This window comes from Talpa europaea (genome assembly GCF_964194135.1).
Source record: "Talpa europaea genome assembly, chromosome: 5".
Lineage (NCBI taxonomy): Eukaryota > Metazoa > Chordata > Mammalia > Eulipotyphla > Talpidae > Talpa > Talpa europaea.
Window position 1 is genome coordinate 45,231,966 of NC_140071.1, and position 23,856 is coordinate 45,255,821.

Below are 23,856 nucleotides of genomic sequence, written 5' to 3' on the forward strand. Positions count from 1 at the left end.
TAAGTGATGAAGTAGTGCATTTAAGGATGACCTTAGTGTTTTCCTGCCTATATTTAGGGAAAAGCCCAGTTCTGCCCTACTATGTGTTTCTTTTCTGCGTATCTCCTTTACTATACCAGAGAAACTACTTCATTTCTAAGAACGCACTTCTAATCAAATGTGTGGAGGTTTTCCCCTACACCAAGCAAATCTCTCTGGCATCTGCTGGGTACCCTACAATTTAACTCCATTCTGACACTACTTACCCGAAGATAGTATCAGGTTCCACAAGTTTAGGGGACATTAATGAAAATTTCAAGCTTCTAATCATCACTGGGTCTTTCTGCTGACAAATCCTCCTTCAAGAGTCACCCTGACTGGCCTCATTAGAACAAAACACACACTACCACCCAGAATTACAAGGATTTCAGGAGCTCTGTGTCTGGAACCAGGGTCAAAGACCAAATGTTAGAACAAAAGATACCCCCAGTGCTCTTATCACTTAAGAATTTACAAGGCTTTTAGGAGCTCTGTCAGGCATGGGGCCAAAGACATTAGATCGAATCTCCTATGTTCTTATTGCTTTGTATTTAGGAACTCTGTGTCATCTGTATATCGTATTATATCACACGGTCCAACAACGGCAATTTCACAAAGTGAATGAATTAACTTAGGAAATGACTACATTTCTAACTTCCGTTACAACATCATTATGTTGACAGCTGGTGTTCTTGTACATGTACACCTATGACTTCTTTACATTGTAAGTAATGTTTATCATGTAGCATTTGAATTGATGCTTGTTTTGAAGCCATGAATTTCAAAAGTCCCAAACTTCCTTCTGAATTATTACCGATAGATTGAATTTTGCTAGGATTTACATGGAGGATAGTGTTAATACATGCAGGTGTGTCCCATGATATCATCCAAAATACCTCAGCATAAGTACTGCTACCATCCTCAGCTTATAAATGAGGAGTCCAAATCTTAAAAAGTCATATAGCTTGTTCATAGTTCATAGCTGATATGTGGCAAAGAGCCCATTTCAAACCCAGGTGGGCTGACTCTGAGCCCGACCATATAGCCTATCCTCGATTGCCCACTGTTCTCTTGAAGATCTAGTTTCTTTTTAGGGCTGTGAAAATGCTCTGTATGGTACTATAATGATGGACATATGTCATCACACATTTATCCAAACATATTGAATATACAACACCGAGAGAACCCTTAGGTTAACTGTGGATTTTGGGAGACTACAATGTGTAAATGTAAGTTAAATTTGGTTAAAAATATACCATTCTGGTGAGCAATAATTGATAATAAGGGATCTACACATGTGGGAGTAGGGGGGGTATATGGATATCTCTGTATCTTCCTCTCAATTTTATTATAAACCTTTAATTACTCTTAAAAATAGTATTTAAAACAGACAAAAAACCCCACCAGATCCAAACCTGAAATCTTAATCTGTGTTTTACTTAATAGCCCCAAATTTAGTCCATTTGCATAGCCCACCAACCTCTAGTCATATCCCACTCCCTGCCTAAGAGCTCACCCTTAGGGGATTGGTGCTCTGGTGGCCTTTTGAGCTTCCAGTTACTCTTGATTCCTGCAGGCAGGTGGATGCAGCATACTAGCCTTTCCCATCCCAACATGGCCCTGCGTGTTCATAGGGTTCATTCTTGGGCTCGTGGAGTTGGACATTGCCTCTTTTGGGCCCAATTTCTGTTTTCCATGTTTTTCCCACCTTACCCTGGCCTGTCTAGTGCTGGACTTCTCTTATTCTCACAGGTCCCAGAAATCTTTATTGGGTCTAAAGTAAGGATTATAGTGCTTCAGGTGAACTGGGCCTTTTCTCTGTCATTATCATCTCCCAAGCATGACATTAAAGGCAACACCCACCTATTCTGGTGGAAGCTTTGTTCGCACACACTTGACCCTGCATGCCCCATGGACAGGATGCCTTGGAAGACTGGTAACTCATAGGTTGATCTGCAGAAGTCTGGGCTCCAGGCTTGTAAAGGAGTGATGTCTAAGAGAATGTTTTATGTTCCTTTTCTAGTTGGCCTGCTGCTGTGGGACTGCTGGTTGTTCCCTCTGCTGCGACTGCTGCCCCAAGATCCGACAGTCCCGGGGCACCCGCTTCATGTATGCGCTATACTTCATCCTGGTTGCCATCCTCTGCTGCATCATGATGTCTACGACTGTGGCCAATGAGATGAAAGAGCGCGTGAGTCTGTCTCTGTTAGCGCTTCCCATTCTGACAGTTGATGAGGGTGTGTGGGAGACACTCAGTTTAGAGGATCGGGCCATCCAACCTTGAGGTTGGGTATACTTTCTGAATCTTCCTGAAGCCTCTTCAGTGCTGGCCTGCCAAGCAGCAGACCCCAAACACCTAATACCTGGCTCTTCTGTACAGATGCTGGGTGGTCCTTTTGGTGGAGAATACATGTATCAGAGGATTGTGTGTTTTCTCTGCCTTGTTTATAAGTGTTCCTCCTTAGGTGTATAGTTTTTTCTTGTGGGTTTGTGGTTTTTACTTTGCCTTTATCAAAAGGGTGAGTGCTAGTATTTCAAGTAGCAGCTGTTATAAAACAATTTGGTCTGAAGCCTGATAACGTGTAAATAATCCCACAATGAGGAGGGCTGTAGGGTGGTTGTTAATTTTATGGACATGGTGGGTATTTCTGGGGGAGGTGGGTTGGATTTTCAGCCCTTTCTTGGGCAGTGTATGCAGAGATGGACCTCTCAGGTGACTCTGATGTAGATACTTAAAGCACCCTTTTCTGGAGCTTTCCTTTTCCCCATAGTAGACTTATTGGTTAGTCCGATGATATGGGGAATTTGTTGGGTGTTTGAGGGACCCCCAATAAACACCACCATCCTTTCCTTGTCCAGTTCTGAACGAAATGACAAAAAGACTATGATGTCAACAAGTAGATGACAGATAATCACCTTTATCCTTCATAAAGCTGATGTGAGACAATTGGCTTTCTCTGCAGGGGAGTGAACTGCCTTCTACTGAACCCCAAATGAGTCACCCACCTGGGGAGTTGAGTGGGCTAGCTCAGGCCTCCTCTGAGGGGAACAGATTGCTAGGAAGAATAGCTGGTGTTTTCCCCCGGGACTGCTCTCAGCCACAGGAAAGGAGGAAAGGCTAGCAACCCCATCCCTACTTCCCCTTAGAGTTTATGTTCAGCACTGCATCCCTGGGGGTTCAGCAGAGTGAGAAGAGGGAGGCCAGGGGCAGGGCTCCCATGCACCCCTGACAGTGGAGGTGACATCACCAGGAACAACTCCCCAGGAAGTGTTTGTTCTCCCCAACCTTGAGCTGCAACACCAGACTTTTAAATACTCTCAAGTACTTCAAAGCAATCATTTTCTTAAAAGAATTGAATATCTTCTTATCCATGCGTTAGAGCTTTCTGCTGGATGATACTTTCATAATTGTGATTGTGTATGCTCTGAAAGAACTTCTGAAACATAGATTTTCTCTGGTTGCTTTAATTCCATCTCTGTTCAGGAAGTGAGTGTGGTAAGAGGTGTGGAAATGGAGCTCAGAATCCATAAAACCAGAAAGCCTTCTGAGGCATAAACAAGGTAGAAAATAGTAACTGCCATATGAGAGGATGCAAGACCTTTGGAGGCAGAGAGAACAAGAATGAAGGCCACCCTCAGTAATCGAAACCAGGTTCTCCTCCATCTCCATGGTGGTGGCCAGCAGCTCCCTTGCTACTAGCATAGTTTCATCTTCTGTTTGTGCCGTTAGTACAGAGGAATACTGAAAGGGTAGAGTTTAACTCTTCTGGAAGATCCACTTAAATCTATCACTTACTGGCTTTGTTTTTGGGGTAATTTAATGTTCTCTTTCAAATTCAAAAAGCACTGACTTGCATCCCCACCATTTCCCTGTGGTGAGGACTGTCAGTGTATACAGATGTCTGTGGCTTGTAAGAAGTTTTCTGTCTCAGTGGAATTGAGCTTTGGCTCCAAGAAACAACATATGAAGCTGTATAAGATTTTAATATATGTTTGCTGCTGAACTTGCCAGAAACATTGTTCCTGATAGTCAAGGCCATTTGGGAACCACCAGTGTATCTTTTATGACTTTCATAATAATAAATTTAACATTTGGTTACCATTTCAAGTATCCTGCCCCGTGAAACAGTCCCTGACAAGTCCAGCCAGTATCTGTGCTTTCTGACTGGTCTAGAACATTTCAGGAACTGAGATATTGACTGATACTGCTAGGGAAGGATTCCTGGAAGAAATGGCTTGCGTGATAATAAGTATTTTGGTAGCTAATATTTATTGAATGATAGTGTGAGCCAGGGTTTATTCTGAGCATTTTCCTGTGTCATCTCAGTTCATTGCTGCTGTCCTCACTTGAGCAGTAGGTGCTATTATCATCCCACTCTGCTGATGGAGAAACTGAGTCACAGAGTCATTCAAGTACTTCCCTAAGGTCTCAAGCTCCTCGTGGTAGAGTTGGGATTTGAACCCAGGCTGAATGTGTTCATAGCTACTAGGTTGTGTATGTTGAGAGAAGGGAAGAGAACACGAATAAGGCTGCACTGGAGGAAAGAGGGGACATGGATGTTATAGGAATTTCAGTATGAAGGTGAGGTATTTGACCATGTCTGATGGCAAACAGCGAGCTATTAGATAGTCTTGAGTAGGAGGCTGTCACAGAAATGGGGGATGTTTAGAGAGGTGAGCCCCCAGCTGTGGTGTGTGTGCAGTGTGATTTGGGGTCAGAGTAAAGGGTAGGGAAAGGGCTAACTCTGACCTTTAGAGAGGCCTTGTAAATATTTCTATTGACTGAATGTATTTATTTAAAAATGGTTTGGCTGGGCTCCCTGCATAGGGAATGAAGGCTCTGTGGGCGCAACCAATCCCTTTCCATCTTTAGGGCCTCACAGGGCACTGGCCAACTGGTCACAAAGTCAGCTTGTTTCATTGCCTATAGAATAGAGGCTGATCTCATCCTCAGGCGGTGCTTGAGGGTGGGCGTTGAAAGGTCCCCTTGTGGGGACTCAATGGACTTCTGCTGGAGTTCTCACCCCCTCTTTGTTGGCCTGTGGAAATGTTGGAGGGTGCAGTGGGAGAGAGAAAGCACTGTTTGCTTGTAAGGGCCCGGATTGGAGATGTCATTGCCTCCTGCCCAGCAGGAGTGCCCTGCACTGTGTGCAGTGGATGGGGCTCTGTGCAGAGCCACAATGGCCTTTGGTACACGAGTTAAGAACACAAAAGGCAGCCCCCATTTCAGGTTTTTTTTTTTCTTCAGGTTTTTGCCTTGGTTTCAGAATGCAGTTAAAGTCTGAGCAAGAGAGAACTGCAAGGAGATGTTGGGTCAAACTTTGTCCTGTTGCTTTTCACTAGAGAAACTCCTTCCCATGAGAACTCAGCCAGAGAAAGCTCTACTCTGCTTAATGATCTTAATGTGTGTGACTCTGTTTCCAGAGCGCGTTTTCCATCTCGAAACCTAGGAGCCATTTGATTGCAGGTCAGTCTTACTATTAACCATGTAATTCAAACAGGAAAAATCTTGATACCTGGGGAATTAAAAATCTGATTTAGATTAGAAATGTTAAATATTGGTGGAAGATCAAGTTCATTGATCTGCATCACTTAATCAAGATGTAGCTTTTGTGTTTGGAGGCAAATGATAACACTTAATGTGTGGGCATTCTGGGAAGCTACGCAGGCATTTTGGGAGGACAGAATGCGGCGTTCTTGTTTCTTAGGGAATTAGGGGCCTTTAAAGCCAACTAAATATGGAAAAGGAAGGACAGGTGAGCTCTGTGGACCCAGGCCTTCTTCCCTGAGGGCTCAATGTGCCAGGCCAAAGTTGGAAGAGACTTAAACGTACCTAACAGGAAATATCTTTGGTTCATTTTCTTTCTTTCTTTCTTTTTTTAAAGATTTATTTATTTATGCATATAAGAACTGGGGTGTAAGCCAGAGGGTGGGGATGTGTGTGAGAGAGGATTCACCAGAGACAGAGTGGGGAGCAGAACAGGCAGATATACTGAAGTACACTGCTGAGGGGAGCAGTGGGCAAGACAGGAGAGGTCTACTAAGCCATGTGGATTAGCTTCCTGGCCTGCTGGGGATCAGAACGCTGTGCTATAGTGGCTGCAGATAGCTTGATAGCACTGTCTTTAACCCCTGCGCCACCAGGCAGGCCCCTGGTTCATATTCTTGATCCATGTTCTGTTTGGATTTTGGGCTGCTCTACTCATGGAGATGGTTGGTAAGTCATGCTCAAGATGATTAATCTTTACATTTTTTTCCCCCAGAACCAAACACATCTTCCATATCACAGAAGGGTGTTTTTTCTTTAAAAATTGAAATATAATTGACATACATTATATTAGTTTCAGTTATACAACATAATGATTTGACTTTGTATACATTGTGATATGATCACCACAATAAGTGTATTTCCCATCTATTCTTAGCAGTTTTTCTAGTTTGCCATACTATATCACTGCCTAGAAACCCCACGCTATACACTGCATCGCCTGTGACTTTGTTATTTTATAACTGATACTTCCACTCATTTTGCCCCCCACCTCCCAAACTTCCTCCCTTTGTTATAGAGCAACCCCGATATTAAACGGGTTCCTGGCTGTGGGTCCTCACCCGCGCGCTTTAAAGGGACTTATGAATACTCTACTACAGACACACGCAAAAGGGTTAATAAAAGGTTTATTTACAAGAGAAAAAGAAATAAGGAAAATGTACAACTCAGGGAGAAAATAGGGAAATAAAGTCTTTAATGCGTCCTACCCGATCCGACGACCTGGAAACCCAAAGTCACTCTCCGAGCTGACCAGACGCTCCGAGCTGGCTGAGAGCCCAAAAATGGAGAGCGCCCCAAAGCCCACGTGTCTGCCTTTTGTATCCACCTGGCTGCTTAACCCCACCCTCAGGTCCCAGCCACCTTCCCTTTGGTGGTGATGGGATTTGGAGTTCCCAGTGTCTTTGGCTTTGACCTGGGGTGGGGGTGGAGTCCACAAAGCCTATATGGAAATAGCTTTGGGACATCCTTTTCCCCCTAACACCTTTTGTTACCTACCAATCTGTTCTCTGTATCTGAGTTATGTTTTGCTTAGTTTTTCAGATTCCGCAAATAAGTGGAATTATGTAGTATTTGTCTTTCTCTGTGGAAGAATGTTTTTGTGTTGCAGTTTAAATTTTGAAAACTTGTTTCAAGCTAGTGGGCCCGCCCCCCATGCACAAATCAAATTATGATACTAGGGGTATTTTGAGTCAAGAAATCAGCTTTATTGTGCATCAGTTGGCTAGGAGACAGGAGATAAACGCATATCTACCTCCCCTTTAAGAAAGGTAATAAGGTAATACAGATTTTGGGGGTAGGTGTTAAGGACAAAGGAGTTAAATTTTATTGGCTAAAAAGTGGGCAAAGAAACTTGGATGAAATTCATTGGCTAGGTATTGGGCAACACATGAAAAAGCATTAAGGGGAGTTTTGAATTTCTATTGGTGGGTCCCCGCCTCTGGATACTCCCTCTCCCTCCCCACCCCGTTCTCTGCACTCTTGTCTCAGGCAAGCCTTGGAGATCAGCTCGGGCTTGTTTGCTTCTGTTTGCTCAGTCTATGTCAGATAAGCCGCCTCTGTAAAAACAAGCCTCGAAACAAGCCTCGGAGGGGAGTTAGAAAAGTTCCCCTGCCCTTTTGTGTTCTCTTAGATTCCAATAATATTTTAGCCATTTATCTTCAGTTTCATAATTATTGTGCTGAGAGGAGAGATTAAGATAATTGTGTTTTTTTTTTTTAAAGATTTATTTATGCATACAAGAGCTGGGGTACAGGCCAGAGGAGGTGTGTGTTGTGGGGTGAGAGTATTCACCAAAGACAGAGTGGGGAACAGAACAGGCAGATTGACAGAAATACACTACTGAGGGGAGCACTGGGCAAGTCAGGAGAGGTCTGCTGCACCATGTGGGTTGCTCCCTGGCCAGACAGGGGATTGAACTTGTGCTACAGAGGCTGTGGATTGCTTCATAGGTTGCGTCTTAACCTCTTGCACCACCAGGGAGGCCCCAAGATCATTATTTTTGATAGTCGTTTTTTGTTCCTTCATTTGTTTAGAAGGATTATGTTTTACTGTGATCTCGAGCTCTTGAAAATACGTTTTACTTTACACATTCTTTTCTGTTGACTGGTCTAAGTCAATTTTTCTTTTGAGTGAGTAGTGATGTGGAAACTGTACTACTCTTCTGACTGCTCATTATCGCCTATGGAAAGAGCTCTTTGGTTTTTGTTTTTTTCAGCACAGGATGATAATGTTGCAGTATAGTCTGGGCTTCAAAGGAAAAGATCTAATGGGATCCCAATAAGATGGGTGTTCATGACTGAATTTCCCCATTATCTTACAAGCAGCTCCTGAATTCCATTCTCTCCCTGGACTTGATGCAAGTCAGCTATGATTAGAGTCCAGGGCAGCCCCACCCCCACCCATTAGCCAGTGCCACACCCAGAGATTTCATATGATCCGGGTCAAACCATGGGACTTGCCCTGGCTCTGGAGTTGTATTTAGCTTATAGGTTCTTGTTTGGCCAGTAGATTTTTTTTTTTTTTAATTTAAATTTGGCTATCTGTGGAAGGAACTAGCAGGCTGTTTCCTTATATCACGTATTTATCCTTGCTTCTTGTCCCCTGAATGCATTTGGATTTGCAGTTCCCAAAGTAGCTCTGCGATCAAGAGTTTCTGAAAAGGGGGTCTCCCTGGTGGCAAAAGGGGTTAAGTTTCAGCCACTCCAGTGAATTCAATCCCCGGCCAGGGAGCTAACCCTCATGGCGCAGGAAACCCTGTTTCGCCTGTTGCTGCCTTCAGCAGTGTATTTCAGTATCCACCTGTTCTGCTTCCCATTCTGTCTCTGGTGAATCTTCTCACCTCTACCCCCCGCACCTCTGGCCTGCACCCCAGCTCTTGTATGCATAAATAAATGAAATGAATCTTAAAAGTTTCTGAAAAGTTTTTAGAGGGCAGGCAAATGGTGATGAGGGCTCCCTTACCACGCCTGTTATGGTGGGCAGTATGCTGCTAGAATCTACATACATAGCTGCAGGCTGGGGCCTGGGAAGCCTTTCTTTACCAGAACTAGTTTCCCCTTTATGTACTGGAATTTGGCATCATTAGAAATTGCGCTGATCAGTCACTTTGGTCCACTGGACTTAATGACTTAAAGGATAGAGGTGGGACATGGAATTGGATCTAAACAGACTTCTTTCCTAAGTCACATGCATCACCTACCTCTTTTAAAAGAACAATTAAGTACATATTCTAATCAAAATATCTATATTTATCATAGAGTCCAAAATTTGCAAAGGAAGGGAAAGAGATGAATGTTAAGTCTGCTAACTATGGATTTAGGCCCTTTGAACAAAAACAGCAGGTTGGGCTTAAAGGATTTTTCTCTATTCAGTAAATCCAGTTTCTCACAATACATTCCCTAGAGGTGATATTTAAACTTTTTAGCTAGTATTTCCCAGTTATTTTCACTGTTCATTATTGTCTTCCGGAGAAGGGAAAGGGAAATGCTGTGAATTGTCTTCATCAGGAGCAGAAGGGAAAAGGTGCTACACCAAGAAATTCATGAGTATTAACAGTATTATTATGGATGGTAGTAATTATGTGGAAGTAGATGAAAGGGAAATAGTTGAAGAATGATTATTTGTATCCAATCTGTTCCTAAGGTCACATCAAATCTTGTTCTCAACCTCTCAGCAGGAAGTGGCCATCTCCTCTCTGCCTGGAACACTACCCGTTGGGGCAGCTCATTCATTTTTGGCTTTGGTTATTCCTGTATTCATGTTTGCTTGTTGGAGCACACTTCTCTAAACAGTGCCGGGGCCCCTTCCTCATCCTTCTCCCCAGTTTTTTTCTTAGATCCACACTTTCCTCAGACGGGTCATAAAAATATTGGGTTTCCACTGTTTTCCATTCAGAAAGATTCAGCCCCTTAGGCTCCCTGGTGTCACCTTCTGTTGTGTTACTCGAACTTGGATTGCTCCTGACCATCCCCCACTTGGCTTGTTCACTGCCTCAAACTTCTTTTTCTAGAACTAATCCTGTGGGAGACCTGAGGCTGCTGCTTGCTACTTGTATTTCTCCCAAATGTGCTCCATTTCTAAATTTTGGGTTCTCCAAGTACAGTGACTATTGGTGAACACAAACACTACTTTCCTTCAAGACAACTTAGATTTCGAAGGGCTATTCCTTCTGCATTTGGCTCATAGTGGCATTTTGCAATACTTTGGTGGTTCCTGGAGTTGACAGTTTTGATCCAGTATGTTTGAGACTTAGAAATTTGTTACATGAGCTTCTTTATTTACTTTTTATTTTTAACATGTAGTGCTAAGAGAACTATGAAAGTAGTAGGATAAGTATTGTTTGTGGGGAAAGTGGAGATAAAATATACATGAAATAAAGGTCCTAGTTAAAGGATTAAAGAGATGAAAAATGGAAAAGAGGATACAACTCACATTTATGATAACTGTTTTGCCCCATGGAGAGACAGTGAATATGTGGTGATGTGTTATGCAGAGAAAATACAGATCTCCTTCATCAGAGTACAATTTGAATAAATTGGAAGATTAAGTCATAATCCTAACCAACCCATTTGACAAATGAGGGGCTGTATCTTAGGGAAGCAACTGACTTGTCCAGGGCAGTGAGTTTCAACAGGCACAGCCAGGACTAGACCCTAGACAGTTGTTCAGTCACACCAGGGCTTTTCCTGCCTTTACAAGTTGGCTTGCTTGTTGCTCAGATGTTTACAAAAGTAGAGGGAAAGCCTTAGCAAGTTTCCTTCCTCCTGATTCCTAATCTTAAAACTCCTGTAGTTGGGGAAGGTATTCCTTCTGGAAAAAGCACAACCTCAGGCCTTTAGCAGCTTTTTTTGCTTATATTCCCCAGCTTCCTCCTTCCTCTTGCAAAAGCTAAGCTCAAGGGATCATTGTTAGTTAAAGTAGAAAATAAGGGCAACCACAAATCTAGTATTTTATTCATTCAGTGGCTTTGCACACAAAATAAAACCTGCCTTTAAGTTGTGTTTGGTGAAAACATCTTTTTAAAGTAAACAAACATCAGTGATATAAAAAATTCCACTTAGATCTAAAACACCATTTTCGATTCTTTTTCTTTGCAAAGAATGACAGGTATTCATGCTGAAGCTGGGAAAGCTGGTTCTTGTTTAATTTTGGTATTTACGGGTTGAATGTGAAGAGCACAGTGTACCTGTGAGACCTAGCATGCGGCTTTCTAACAGAGCATTGAAGCCCCAAGAAGAACACTGTAGTCTTAGCTGACTTTAGAGTTTTTGTGTTAGAGCAAGGGTTGCATTAGGGTCAGGGGAAAAGCTGACCCAGTTCTAGCGCATTCTAGAGGACTTTTTTTTTTTAATTTATTTATTTATACAAGCACTGGGTATAGTACAAGTACACAGAAGTACACTGCTGAGGGGAGCAGCGGGCGGCAGGAGAGGTCTGCGCGCCATGTGGGACCCTCCTCCTGTGGCCGGGGAGCAGCTGGGGATCGAACCAGTGCTGCAGAGGCTGGGGCAGCTTCGCAGCCCAGCGCTCAACTGCTGCGCCACAGGGGAGGCCCTCTAGAGGACTTTTTTTAATCCATGCTTTTCAAAAGTTTTCTTTCTGAACAGCAGCAGAGTTCATTATACTGTTATAAGTTATATGTGTTAGGTATTTCAACAAGTATGTTTACTGGGATTAAAAGTGGGTTTAGATTATCAGACCTCAAACAGTTTATAGAACATTGAGAAAAGATTCCCGCTCTGGTCTAAGCAGAGTTTCCCTGTGGGGAGCTGGTGATGAGATTTTCTCTTAAATCCTCTGGGTCCCTCCTCCAAGTTGAGGTGACTCAGGGAACACATGTCCAAAGTAATTTTCTCTTTGGTCTAATTCCATGCAGACATCATAACACCATCTGGGAGGAAGAAAGAGTCCCTGCCGCCCTCCCATTGCTCACTTCTCACTGCTGGGGCTTCACCCTCCCACACATACAAATGAATGGCGGGAAAATGATGATGGGAATAGTTTTGTACTGCAGGCAGCCCTGTGAACTAAAGGTGTTAGGGGGAAAAGGCTGTCCTAAAGTTAATTCCATACAGGCTTTGTGGACTCAACCCCCCTCTCCAGACCAAAGCCAAAAAGACACTGAGAACTCCAAATCCCATCACCACCAAAGGGAAGGTGGCTGGGACTTGAGGGTGGGGTTAAGCAGCCAGGTGTGGTATAAAGCCAGACACGTGGGCTTTGGAGAGGATCCCCCATTTTGGCTCCCCGCCAGCTTGCAGTAGGCCAGCTCTGAGAGTGCCTTTGGGTTTCCAGGTCGGCGGATCGGGTAGGACGCATTAAAGACTTTATTTCCCTATTTTCTCCCTGAGTTGTACATTTCCTTAATTCTCTTTCCCTTGTAATTAAACCTTTTATTAACCTTTTGTGTGTGCCTGTAGTGGAGTATTAATAAGTCCCTTTTAAGCGCGCGGGTGAGGACCCACAGCCAGGCAACCCGTTTTATTTTATATCGGGGTTGCCTATAACAAAGGATACCCAACTGAGTCTTTTTTTCGAGTCTGAGCCAAAGACAAAGAGGTTTGATGCTTGTCCAGTAATAGTGAGTTTTCCTGCAGCCAGAAAATAAACAATAGTTATTGCCCTTAGTCTAGAAGATCTTTTACCCAGAAGCTTGGTGGGGGGTAGGGCATAAGGTGTTAATAGTCCCTTTGTTACAGGCTTGGTCTGGTTGTGGGAGTGGGAGACAGATAAGATGAGAGACCCAAAGTTTCCCTAGCACACTTATTCCTGTCATTATGAAAAGCATCTGTTAAGCAAGTGCCGCAGACAGAGCCTTGGAGCACTCTGCAGATAAATAAAACAGACAGGAACTTACAGTTGGAAATAAACAGTTATGTCATTATAAAAGGGACCAGAGGGAACAGACATGGAATAACATAGAATCAACTAGTGATAGTAGCTTCAAAACACTGGAAGTGGAAACAAATCCTGTGACTACTTGAGTCTTTACAGAGTTTAAAAGAGTGATTTAGCACTTGGTTAAACTGTAACCTGAGCTCATACTTTAAAAATATTATGTAACTCACACATATATACACACACACACATACACACACACGTGTGCGTGTGCATCCCAAGCACTGTGCAAGGTACAGGGATGTTAGTATGAATAACACACATACTTACATCCTTAGAGATGTCCTTAGAGAACTGGACCCCAAGTCAGGGAAGAGAACAGATTGTTAAGTATTTCCAGAAGGAGCACCTAAACTTACACTGTATGTACACACCTGGGTGTGTTTGGAAGCTACAGATATGAACTCCATTATCAACTACTGGAAAACTGTCAGCTTAACTGTCATTTCTGTTGACCTTTGAGGTCACTTTGGGACTCAGGAATGCCTTTTCTCTGCTCTTGTCTGCAGATTGGGAGCTGAGGTAGGAGATTTTTTTTTTTAAAGATTTATTTATTTTTTTATACAAGCATTGGGTACAATCAGAAGCGCGGGAGGGTAAGAGAATTCACCAGAGCCAGAGCGGGGAGCAGAACAGGCAGACTGACAAAACACACTGCTGAGGGGAGCAGCGGGTGGCAGGAGAGGTCTGTGCACCATGTTGGATCGAACCTGCACTGCAGAGGCTGCGGGCAGCTTCGCAGCCCTGTGCTCAACCGCTGTGCCACCGGGGAGGCCCTGAGGTAGGAGATTTTTAAAAGGAGAATGGAGTGTGTGTTGCCTTCTAAAACAGGGTTGAGCTTAATCACAAGGGGGGTTGGTATTTTGAGGGTGTGGTTTTTAAATTTCAGCAAGACAGTTTCTACAGTTTAAAGTAAGTCTAAAATTATCTCTTGACATGCTGGCTTTCATCAGTATGGGTTTTTATTTTTGGTTCCACAGGCTGTGTTTGTGTTTGCACAACAGATGTGAGGTCTTTTTTCTGTTAGAGCTATGGAGGACTTCTGACCCACCGAGAGAAGCTTTGGAATGCACCGGCATGTCCTCCCCCAGTTCCCTCCACAACCCCTCTGAAAAACTCTTTGCAGGCAGATAAATTAAAATGCTTTAATTTGCTGCTCCAGAAATGACATAAGAGAGAGGTACAATTGAATTGGCTTAAAGCATAAGTTCCATTTTGGGACAGCAGCCCTCTGGAGAGGGACTCAGTCTCAGTGGAGGCAAGAAGGCAGGACAGTGCCAGATAGTCCAAAGGAGGAGACACTTTGCTCTCATTGCTCCTTTGGCTTTTGGTTTGTAGAGTAAGTTATCACTGTCATTTGCCTTTGAGATGTTAATTTACACTTCAGCAGTTCAGCTATTCTTTCTGGGCTGGGTGAACAGTTCCTATAAAGAGCCCACGAGTAAACATTTTCAGCTTTGGGAGCCATGTGATCTCTAGCGACTCCCCACCTCTGCCATTGTAGGGCCAAAGAAGCCCAAACAATAGGCTAACAAATGAGCCGGGATGTGTTCCAATAAAACTTTATTTACACAAGTGGGAGCTGACTGGAGTCAAATGCGCAGGCTGACATTTGTGTTAGACCTTCCTGGCTCCATGAGAGTCATTGTGTGAGCAGTTATTCTCCCGTTCTCTCCAAAGTTAACTTCAATGGCAAACTTTGGCCAAGAGTACTCAAATTCTTACTTGTGTTATTAACTGGGCTGTGCGAATCACTACTGGGTTGGCTAGGCAAGAATAATGTAGCAATAAATTTAATGTGCCAGTATATGTCTTATTTTACATAGTCTTTTGAAATAAAGGGTAAGTCATTCAAAGATAAAAATAACCAGCATTCTTTTTTCATGTTTAAATGCTTAAAACTTTGGTTTTTGGGAAGAAGTGGTGAAGAAAATGAGTGAGTGGAAAAAAAAGAGTGAATCTAGTTCCCCTCCTACTAGGGATCCCCAGTTCCAGGTCTAATGTAAAATGGGAAAGAGCCTGGACCAGGAACATAAATGCTTACCATGTTCTGGTTCTCACTAGTGGGACTGGAGAACAAATTACTAGGGGCTCTGTGAATCTTGAAGTTACATGGTAGGTAGTAAGATCTTTTCATTCTCATTTCCCATCTAAGGCATAAATCATGAATCATTAGTGTTAACCATGAAAATTCTTGAAATATCCATAAAGTAGGAAACACATGGCTTTGTGTATACAGCATTTCACTAGAAAGTTAGCCTGGACTTTTAACCTGTTTCGTTCACTGCTATTGTCCCTTCGCCTAAAACAATACCTGCACATAGCAGATGTGGAATGAGTAGGTGTGGACTAAATGATCAAACCCTGTACTTTATTATATATGTATACTTACAGATGTAATGTATAGTGTAGAATAAAGAATACACACAAATTCTGACTTCACTGGGTTTTTAATAATTATTTATATAAGACAGTTGAACCTGTAACTGAATCTGTGCTGGTTTACATATTCAAGAAGAAAGTTTGGGACTGCTTTGGCACTATAAGCATATCTTCCTGCTATAAGTGGTCTGCATAGAAACCCCTGCCTGTTTAGACACTTAGTCCTCTCAGTATAGAAGCTCCAGCTTCTCTGTGTTCAAGAGAGATCTTCAAAGGGCCTTGCTCCTGGCAGGGCAGCACAAAGTCTTCTCTCAGACCTCCTAGTTCTGTGGAGGGGGGAGGAAGGGTAACAGACATTTTTTTCTACCTAAAACAAAATTTTAGCTGCAGTTTTAAATTGTCCCTGGGTTAGGTGTAGATTTGTTTCTTGGACTCAGAGGATTCATTGCCCCCAAGCCCCTTAAGTGCCGAGGTGACATTTTTAGGCAAAGACTCAGAAACTGAGATGCTGATAGAGACAAGGGGTAGAGCTTTTCTTGGTTTCTGGATGTGGGTGTGTGGGACTCTGTTGGCATTTTGGTTCCCCTTGTTTACTTTCCCTGTTACCCCAACCCTAAAATTTAAAAAACTCTCCTGGGGAGAATTTGGTGATATCTATTAAAATTTAAAATGTACCAATTTTTTGACCCAGTATGCACCTTGTTGGTATCTGCCCTCCTTAATGCTTGAATACAGAGATACCCACAATATGGACATTATGTATTGTACATTAGTTGTAATAGTGAACAATCAGAAGCAATTTAAATGTTTGTCATTAGGGTAACAAAAACTAAGACATGGATGGTCTAGACTGAATTTCTATATAGTAAAAAGGATGATAATAGATTTATGTTCAATAGTTGCAAGGCATAATGAGTATAGAGTAACAAAGCAAAGGGTCTAGAAGGACGGCATGCAGCTGTGACCGTGGTTACCTCTGGGAAGCAATCAAGTGAGGACTGGGGTGATGATGGTCAAGGGACTCCGATATCTGTATATTTGTTGTAATTTACATGTTGTTTGACAATGAGAACACAATTTTGTATTGCTTGTATAATTGTGAATAAATAACATTTAGAATGATCCTTGGACCCTTACCTTTGCAGTGAGAGTTCTTGAAAACTGGGTAATATGCTCACTGGGCTAACTTCCTGACCAGGCATCTTCCCCTTAGCCTCCCTTCCTGCCCCACCCACAACTATCTCCTCAGTCATCTGCTTCTGTTCCCACGCTACTCTAGGGAATATTCTGGGCAGTATTCCCTATGGCACCTTGCTTTCAAATCCAGCGTCACTTCTTAGTCCTAATTACATTGGCAGTACTTGACACTGCTAACCGGGCTCTGCTTCTTGAAAGTGTCTCATCAACTATCTGTCTCTGTACCTTTTTAGTATCTCTTTGGTCTTTCTCTTCTTCCCAGCTCCTGCATGTTTGCATTCCTGAGGGTCCTGGGCTATGCCCTCTTCTTTCTCCCACCCATTTCTTCACCCATATTCCTCTCTGGGTGAGTTTATTTACTCCTATTGTTACAGAGCAGCCCTGATATAAAAATGGGTTGCCTGGCTGAGGCTCCTCACCTGCGTGTTTAAAAGGGACTTATTAATATTCCACTACAGGCATACACAAAAAGTTAATAAAGGTTTATTTACAAGGGAAGAGGGAAATGAGGAAATGTATAACTCAGGGAGAAAATAGGGAAATAAAATCTTTAATGCGTCCTACCAGATCCACCAACCTGGAAACCCAAAGGCACTCCGAGAGCTGGCCCAGTGCTGCGAGCTGGCGGAAAGCCAAAAAAGGGAACCCCCCCCCCCAAAGCCCACGTGTCTGGTTTTATACCAAACCTGGCTGCTTAACCCCACCCTCAGGTCCCAGCAACTTTCCCTTTGGTGGTGATGGGATTTGTCTCTTCCAGTGCCTTTTGTCTTTGGTCCGGAGTGGGGGTGGAGTCCACAAAGCCTGCATGGAATTAGCTTTAGGACATCCTTTTCCCCTAACACTATTAAATGTCTCCTTTGCTAGCTCTATGCCCGTCACTACCAAATCCTTTCTCCAGTCCAGCCATCATTCTGGAGCTCTGTCCTCTTGCTGAGCCATCTACTCATACTTCCCTTGCACAGGCACTTTCCTGTGCAACCTTCTACCCTACTACCCTGAAACTGCCCCTCTGAGAGTCCCCTCCACTATTGCATTGATCTACTGCCAAGTTCAACGTAAGATTCCTACCTTGGGTTCCTCTGCCTTTATTCATAGGCCACTTCAAATCAGCAAGAAGAACATATTTCTTCCAGGGTCCCCACACCCCCACAGCTGTTGCCTCATTGAGGAGCTATATAAACTTTCACTGGAATTAACTCTCATTTTTCCTTCAAGATCAGTAACTGTAGTTCTTGTTTGTACATCCTGCCTACGCCATTACCTAATTCCCTAAGAATTAAGAGATTCACATGAGCTCATCTCTTGTCCCCTTCTGTGGGAGAGCCCTTAATACCATCACAGTTACTCAGTCTTCCACGAGTTGTCTTGATTGGATGGAAAGTTTATTATTTAAAGTTTGACCAGAGCTGTTTTCTAGCTGTGTCATCATATTTGTGGCTGTTTGGAACTGACAGCATGCTGGCGGGGAAGGAGAGGGAAAACCTTTCTTCATCTGTGTCTTGCGGGCTCCCGAGGCTCTGTGGAGTTGTTCTGTGGGGCCATTAAGTTCCTGATTGAAGAGGTGGCAGGGTCAAATATACCCGGACTCTGGAGTTTTAATTCCTGTAGTGGCTTTTAATCATAACACAATGTAGATTTTTCTCTTAAAAATGTTATAAAAATCCAATCAAAAGAAGTCATGTCTTGATGGTTGTTATTGCTTCTTAAATTGCCCCCACATCCCAAAAAGGATCTGAAAGATAACTGTTAAGAAATGGGACTTGGTTATCAAGATGCTGTCTTGGCGAGGATGGAAGCAGCTATTAGCACTCTCTGTGTCACAGCTTCTCGCCATTGGTGAATAACACAGACCACTGTGACAAACTCTGGAATTAATCCACAGAGAAAAACAAATTAACCTGGAAGTTTGATGATACATGGAATATCAGAAAGGTGGAGGCAAACTGAGAGTCTCTCTGTTCTGAGATTTAGTTTTAAAGTAAGGGATTTTAATCAGAACTTGCCCATCTTGTTCTTCTCCTTTTCACATTGCTTCTGCCAACCTGCCCAAAGCTTTCTCAACAGTGTAGATTTATTCATGCAAACAGAAATTTGATGTAGTGAAATGTAAGGATCATTAGCTTCGCTAACATGCCATTTTCTCATCTCTCCCAAATAATACTTTAATGTTATCGGAACATGACTGTTATCTTCCTCCTCTCTACTTTTGTAAGAACCACTCCCAAAGTCTATACATCTTCCCTAACTTTATAGCATCTAGGCTACTGACTGTTTAGATGTGTAAAGCATTTCTACAGCTCTTCTGTTATTTCTTTATATTCATTTGCCTGAGATTGAAGTTGTGTGGAGGGGTGCAGGGAGCATAGCTAGCATCTCAGCCATGGAGACAAAATGATGTGGATTTTCTTGTAGTTTCCATCTTTGAGTTTAATACTTGTTAATGTTTTGGATCTGTCTTTCCTGGCTTAACCCCTGGAGGTTCAGATGTACTTTATTTTGGGTGACAGCTAGGTCCCTGAAAGACAAGTAGGTGAGTGCTGCTTTTTGGAACTCAGTTCTTACATAAATGTGCCAGGGAAGAAGCCACCTTATTGAAAATTACCCTACAGTGAGCATTTTCTTTGGTAAAGTGTATAGTAGAGTGTCTGCTGAGTTTTAGGGTGTTACAGTCCCCCATTCTTAAATCGGGATGCACCAGCTATTCAGGGATTCATGTATTGTGCCTTGCTGCCTCCCACATAAGTTCTTTTATAAAACAGATGAGAATTAAAGAAGATTACTTACTAGGTACTGTGGATTAGGAACTGTGGTATGAACTTTACAAAGAATAACTGTATTTGTGCCTCCCTGGTAGCTTAGGGGTTAAGTCTCAGGTGCTAACATTTCGATGGCCTGAGTTCAATTCCTGGCCAGGGAGCTAACCCACATGGTGCATCAGGCCTCTCCTGTCTCGCCCTCTCTTCCCCTCAGCAGTGTATTTCAGTAGATCTGCCTGTTCTGATCCCCACTCTTTCTCTGGTGAATCCTCTCACCCCCCTCCACTCCTGTACCTCTGGGCTATACCCCAGTTCTTCTATGCAAAAATAAATAAATAAAATCTTTAAAAATACAAAAAAATAGGAATAACTGTTTTCATTCTCAGGGTAACTGCATTAGATGAATGGCAGTATTATTTCCTTATACAGATAGGGAAACTGAGGCTCACGGAGGGTTTGTAGTTTGCCCAAGTTAGAAGTGGAGTTAGGGCTGAAAGACCATGTGTGCTGTTTTTCTTACTGGCAGTTTGTGGCTTTGATTTGGTGCCTTGAAGGCTGGGAGGGAACCCCTTGCCCTCCGTTCTGTATGAAACCCATTGAGATGCCAAGTGTCCTTGAATGCCCAGAACCAGACTTAAGAGGCAACACCCTTCGCAGCCCCACAGTGAGGAATCTGTATGTAATATATGTTTTCTTTTTCCAAAACTGAGGTGGAACTTGGAACAGCAAATATTTAATCAGAACAAATTCCCCTTGTAAATCCTGCCAGCTTTTTCAGTTTAGAAGGTTCTTAACTTAAAAATACTCACTCCTTACAGAAAGCATCAATAATCAAGTCACCCACAGAGCATAAAACACATCTTAGTATTTGGAGCAAGGGACTGTTTCCCAACTTTTACTTTGAATAAAATATGCAATCCCACATGCTCACTCTTTGGTGTGCCTCAGGGCCCCTGGGAATCAGCAAGGGAGAGGCCTTGTGGGGGATGATGGGATAGAAGTTCAAGCCTATCAGCATTCTCCTTGAAATGGATTTTAGAAGGAAAGGAGATAAGAGAGGGCATTTGGGTCTGAGAAGTAGAAAAGAAGGTAAAGGTGAAAGAGGGGTTGGTGTGGGTGAAAGGGGTGCTGATGTGCATCTCTTATTGCGTGCGCATGTGTGTATGACGGGGCTGAGTCAGGAGATAGTATTGCTGATAGTGGAATGAGAAGGGAAGTAGGAAAAGAGTTGAATGGACATTATGGAATGGTAACTTCCATATAAATAACATAACCTAAAGAGTGAATGGATGTGATTCTTTCACCAACATAGCTTTTACAGATTGAATGCAATATTAACTTCCCTGTTACTGCACTGTTTATGCAAGCGTAGTTTCTGTTTCTTGTGAGTGTGGCGTCCAATGACTTCAGTATCTGATTTTAACCCTCTGACTTTGCTCACTCACATTGAAACAACTTTTCTCCTTAGCTGCGTGGGAAAGCGTCCTGCATTGTGTGTTGCTGTTTTGAAGCAATTTCCAGACCAAGCATTCTCACTGGGATGCCTCAGGTGCCACCAGCTCCGTAGTTTAAAAACAGCATCTGGGGCCTCCCCTGGTGGCGCAGCGGTTGAGCGCTGGGCTGCGAGGCTGCCCACAGCCTCTGTAGCGCTGGTTCGTTCCCAGGCCGCTGGCGAGGGTCCCACAAAAACAAACAAACAAACAAACAAAAAAAACCAAAACAAAACAGCATCTGGTCTGTTCCTCCAGTTCCATTCTTTGTCCTCTGTTAACCACACTCCACACCCGCCCCCCAAACAACATGTTAAAAAGGCGGAAATCCCTTCCCCCTATTCTTCACTTACCTTGTCGCCCGTGCAGTCCTGCCAACTATGGATTCTGCCTCCCCAATCTCTGTTTTCTCTGCCACTGGTTTACTTTCATCACCCTATGGCTTGCACTGGTTAAACCTGATGTCTTCGAACTTACCCTCCCGCCCCAACCTGTCCCCTTTTCAGCCAAAGTCATTCCTGCTTAAATAATTGTATTTCCATACTGACTGGTGGGACAGCTTCTTAGTATGGCATTTACCTGCCCCTCCTAATGAGACCCTGCCTTCTTCTGAGCTTCATCTCTTGCCTGGAAATACCTTTTTAGTCTCTATCCCAAATATTGTATGGGACATACTTACACTAAAAAAAAAAAAATAAATAAAAAACCAAGTTGTTGTTTATCTGAAATTAAATTCAAATAGATATTTTGTATTTTACGTGGCATTCCGTGTTTTGGGTCACCAGGTCAAAAAATACAGCAGTGTCTCTCTTTTATGCCATCACATATTACCCTGAACTAAAAGATTTGCAGTTGCAGGAACTTGCTTAATACAAAATGTTTGACATCTCCATGAAGTCTTTCATATCTTTCATGAAATTGGGGCTATGCTCAGAGCGTCTCAGTAACAGTGGGATTTTGCCCGAGGCTCTAATCTGGAAAACCTTGTTTTACTTTGGAAAAACATGTTTGAAAAAGTCCATTTTTATTTAGATATATTAATAACTATAGATCTTTTCTGAGGAAAGAGAACCCTCATTCATCTAGAAGATGAACTCCAATTAATTTTAGTCTTCCTTCTATTTTACAGAAATCTTAATAGCTATTACTGCTTTTTTGTAGTTCTTAGTAGTTACTATTTCTTTAAAATCTTTTCTGAAGAAGAAACTAAATTATCATGCTACCAGCTTAATAAATTATTTCATCACCAGCTTTATGTAATTTTTCCCCCACTCTTATATTTTTTTTGTCTTGTTGTTGTAGAGCAACCCCGATACAAAACGGGGTGCCTGACTGTGGGTCCTCACCCGTGCTCTTAAAAGGACTTATCAATGCTCTACTGCAGGCACACGCGAAAGGTTAATAAAAGGTTTATTTACAAGGGAAGCGGAAATGAGGAAATGTACAGCTCTGGGAGAAAAGTGGGAGACAAAGTTTTAAATGAGTCCTACCCGATCCGCCGATCAGGAATCCCAAAATGGCGCTCTCAGAGTTGGCCGCCAGCCAGGAGCGGTGAAGCCAGGAGGCGAGTGATCCCGAGCCAGCGACCCCAAGGCCCACGTGTTTGGTTTTTATATCCAACCTGGCTGCCCAACTCCACCCTCAGGTCCCAGCCACCCTCCCTTGGTGGTGATGGGATTTGTCTTTCCCAATGTCTTGATGGCTTTAGTCTGGAGTGGGGGTGGGGTCCACAAAGCCTGTATGGGATTAGCTCAGGACATCATTTCCCCCTAACATTGTGACTAACAGTCATAATGTGATTTTGAACTTATTTTTTGTGCTGAAGAGTGTTTGACTTTAACAACAAGCAAACTTCTGTTGTTTTTGCTGTTGTTTTTTAGCCACTGAGTAAATCCTTATGTTCTGACATTAATGGAAATGTACAGCTTGTTTTCATTACGGAAGATTTTAATTATTCCTATGATATAAATAGGTTTTACATTGAAACCTTCTAATTGGACTAGCATTAACCATTGTTAGACAAATATTATCAGAAGATAGAGACCCATAAATGATACTCTTCAGTGGATGAAGATCAAATCCATTAACAGCTAATTCAGAGAAAAAAGAGATGGCTATTCACTTAAGGAAAGATGTTGTTATAGAGCGGCCCCGATATTGAACGGGTTCCTGGCTGTGGGTCCTCACCCGCGTGCATAAAAGGGACTTACGAATACTCCACTACAGGCACACCAAAAGGTTAATAAAAGGTTTATTTACAAGGGAAAAGGAAATAAGGAAAATGTACAACTCAGGGAGAAAATAGGGAAATTAAGTCTTTAATGCGTCCTAACCAATCCGCCGACCTGGAAACCCAAAGTCACTCTCAGAGCTGGCTGGACTCTGCGAGCTGGTGGAGAGCCAAAAATGGGGGAACCCCCAAAGCTCACGTGTCTGCCTTTTATCTCAACCTGGCTGCTTAACCCCACCCTCAGGTCCCAGCTACCTTCCTTTTGGTGGTGATGGGATTTGGAGTTCCCAGTGTCTTTGGCTTTGGCCTGGGGTGGGGGTGGAGTCCACAAAACCTGTATGGAATTAGCTTTAGGACATCCTTTTCCCCCTAACAATGTGACCCTCACAAGTAATGAAGATTGAAACAAGATATTGTGTTTTGTCTTTAACTTGGGTGTTTAGGTTGGAAATATGAGCAATTTAAGATATTACTGGTGGAATATAAATTTGTGTTGCCACTGAAAGTGTGATTTGACTGTACTTTTGAAAATTAAATGTAAATGCTACATTCCAGTATCTGGAATGAACTTCTGCTTCTAACTCCGGTCTATCCTACACAAATGACGGCGCAGCCACAACAAGGGGTGCACAATGGTGCTTTTTGAATCAGTGTTCATAATAGCAAAAAAACAAAAAACAAACAAATACAGAAAACAAACAAAAAGCCCTCCACAACAAAAATAAAAAACTCATTGTGGGAATGCTTATCGATTTTGATCTGCCCTTACTGTGAAATATTACATGGCAGTCAAAAAGGCAGGTTGGAATTTTATGTATAATAGAGGAAGAATGCCAC

At 42.8% G+C, this 23,856-nt stretch overlaps 1 protein-coding gene across 1 annotated transcript in view; it reads left to right on the forward strand.

Moving 5' to 3' along the window:
* Positions 1 to 1,858: 1,858 nt before the first annotated feature.
* The window catches only part of SERINC5 (serine incorporator 5), a gene marked incomplete at both ends in the record, with an annotated part of 52,759 nt that continues 30,761 nt past the window's right edge, over positions 1,859 to 23,856 (forward strand). The window contains 2 exons of the mRNA XM_084232933.1: positions 1,859 to 1,954; positions 2,042 to 2,209. Of these exons, the coding sequence (XP_084089059.1) occupies positions 1,859 to 1,954; positions 2,042 to 2,209 (264 nt within the window). The remainder of the gene's footprint in view (positions 1,955 to 2,041; positions 2,210 to 23,856) is intronic.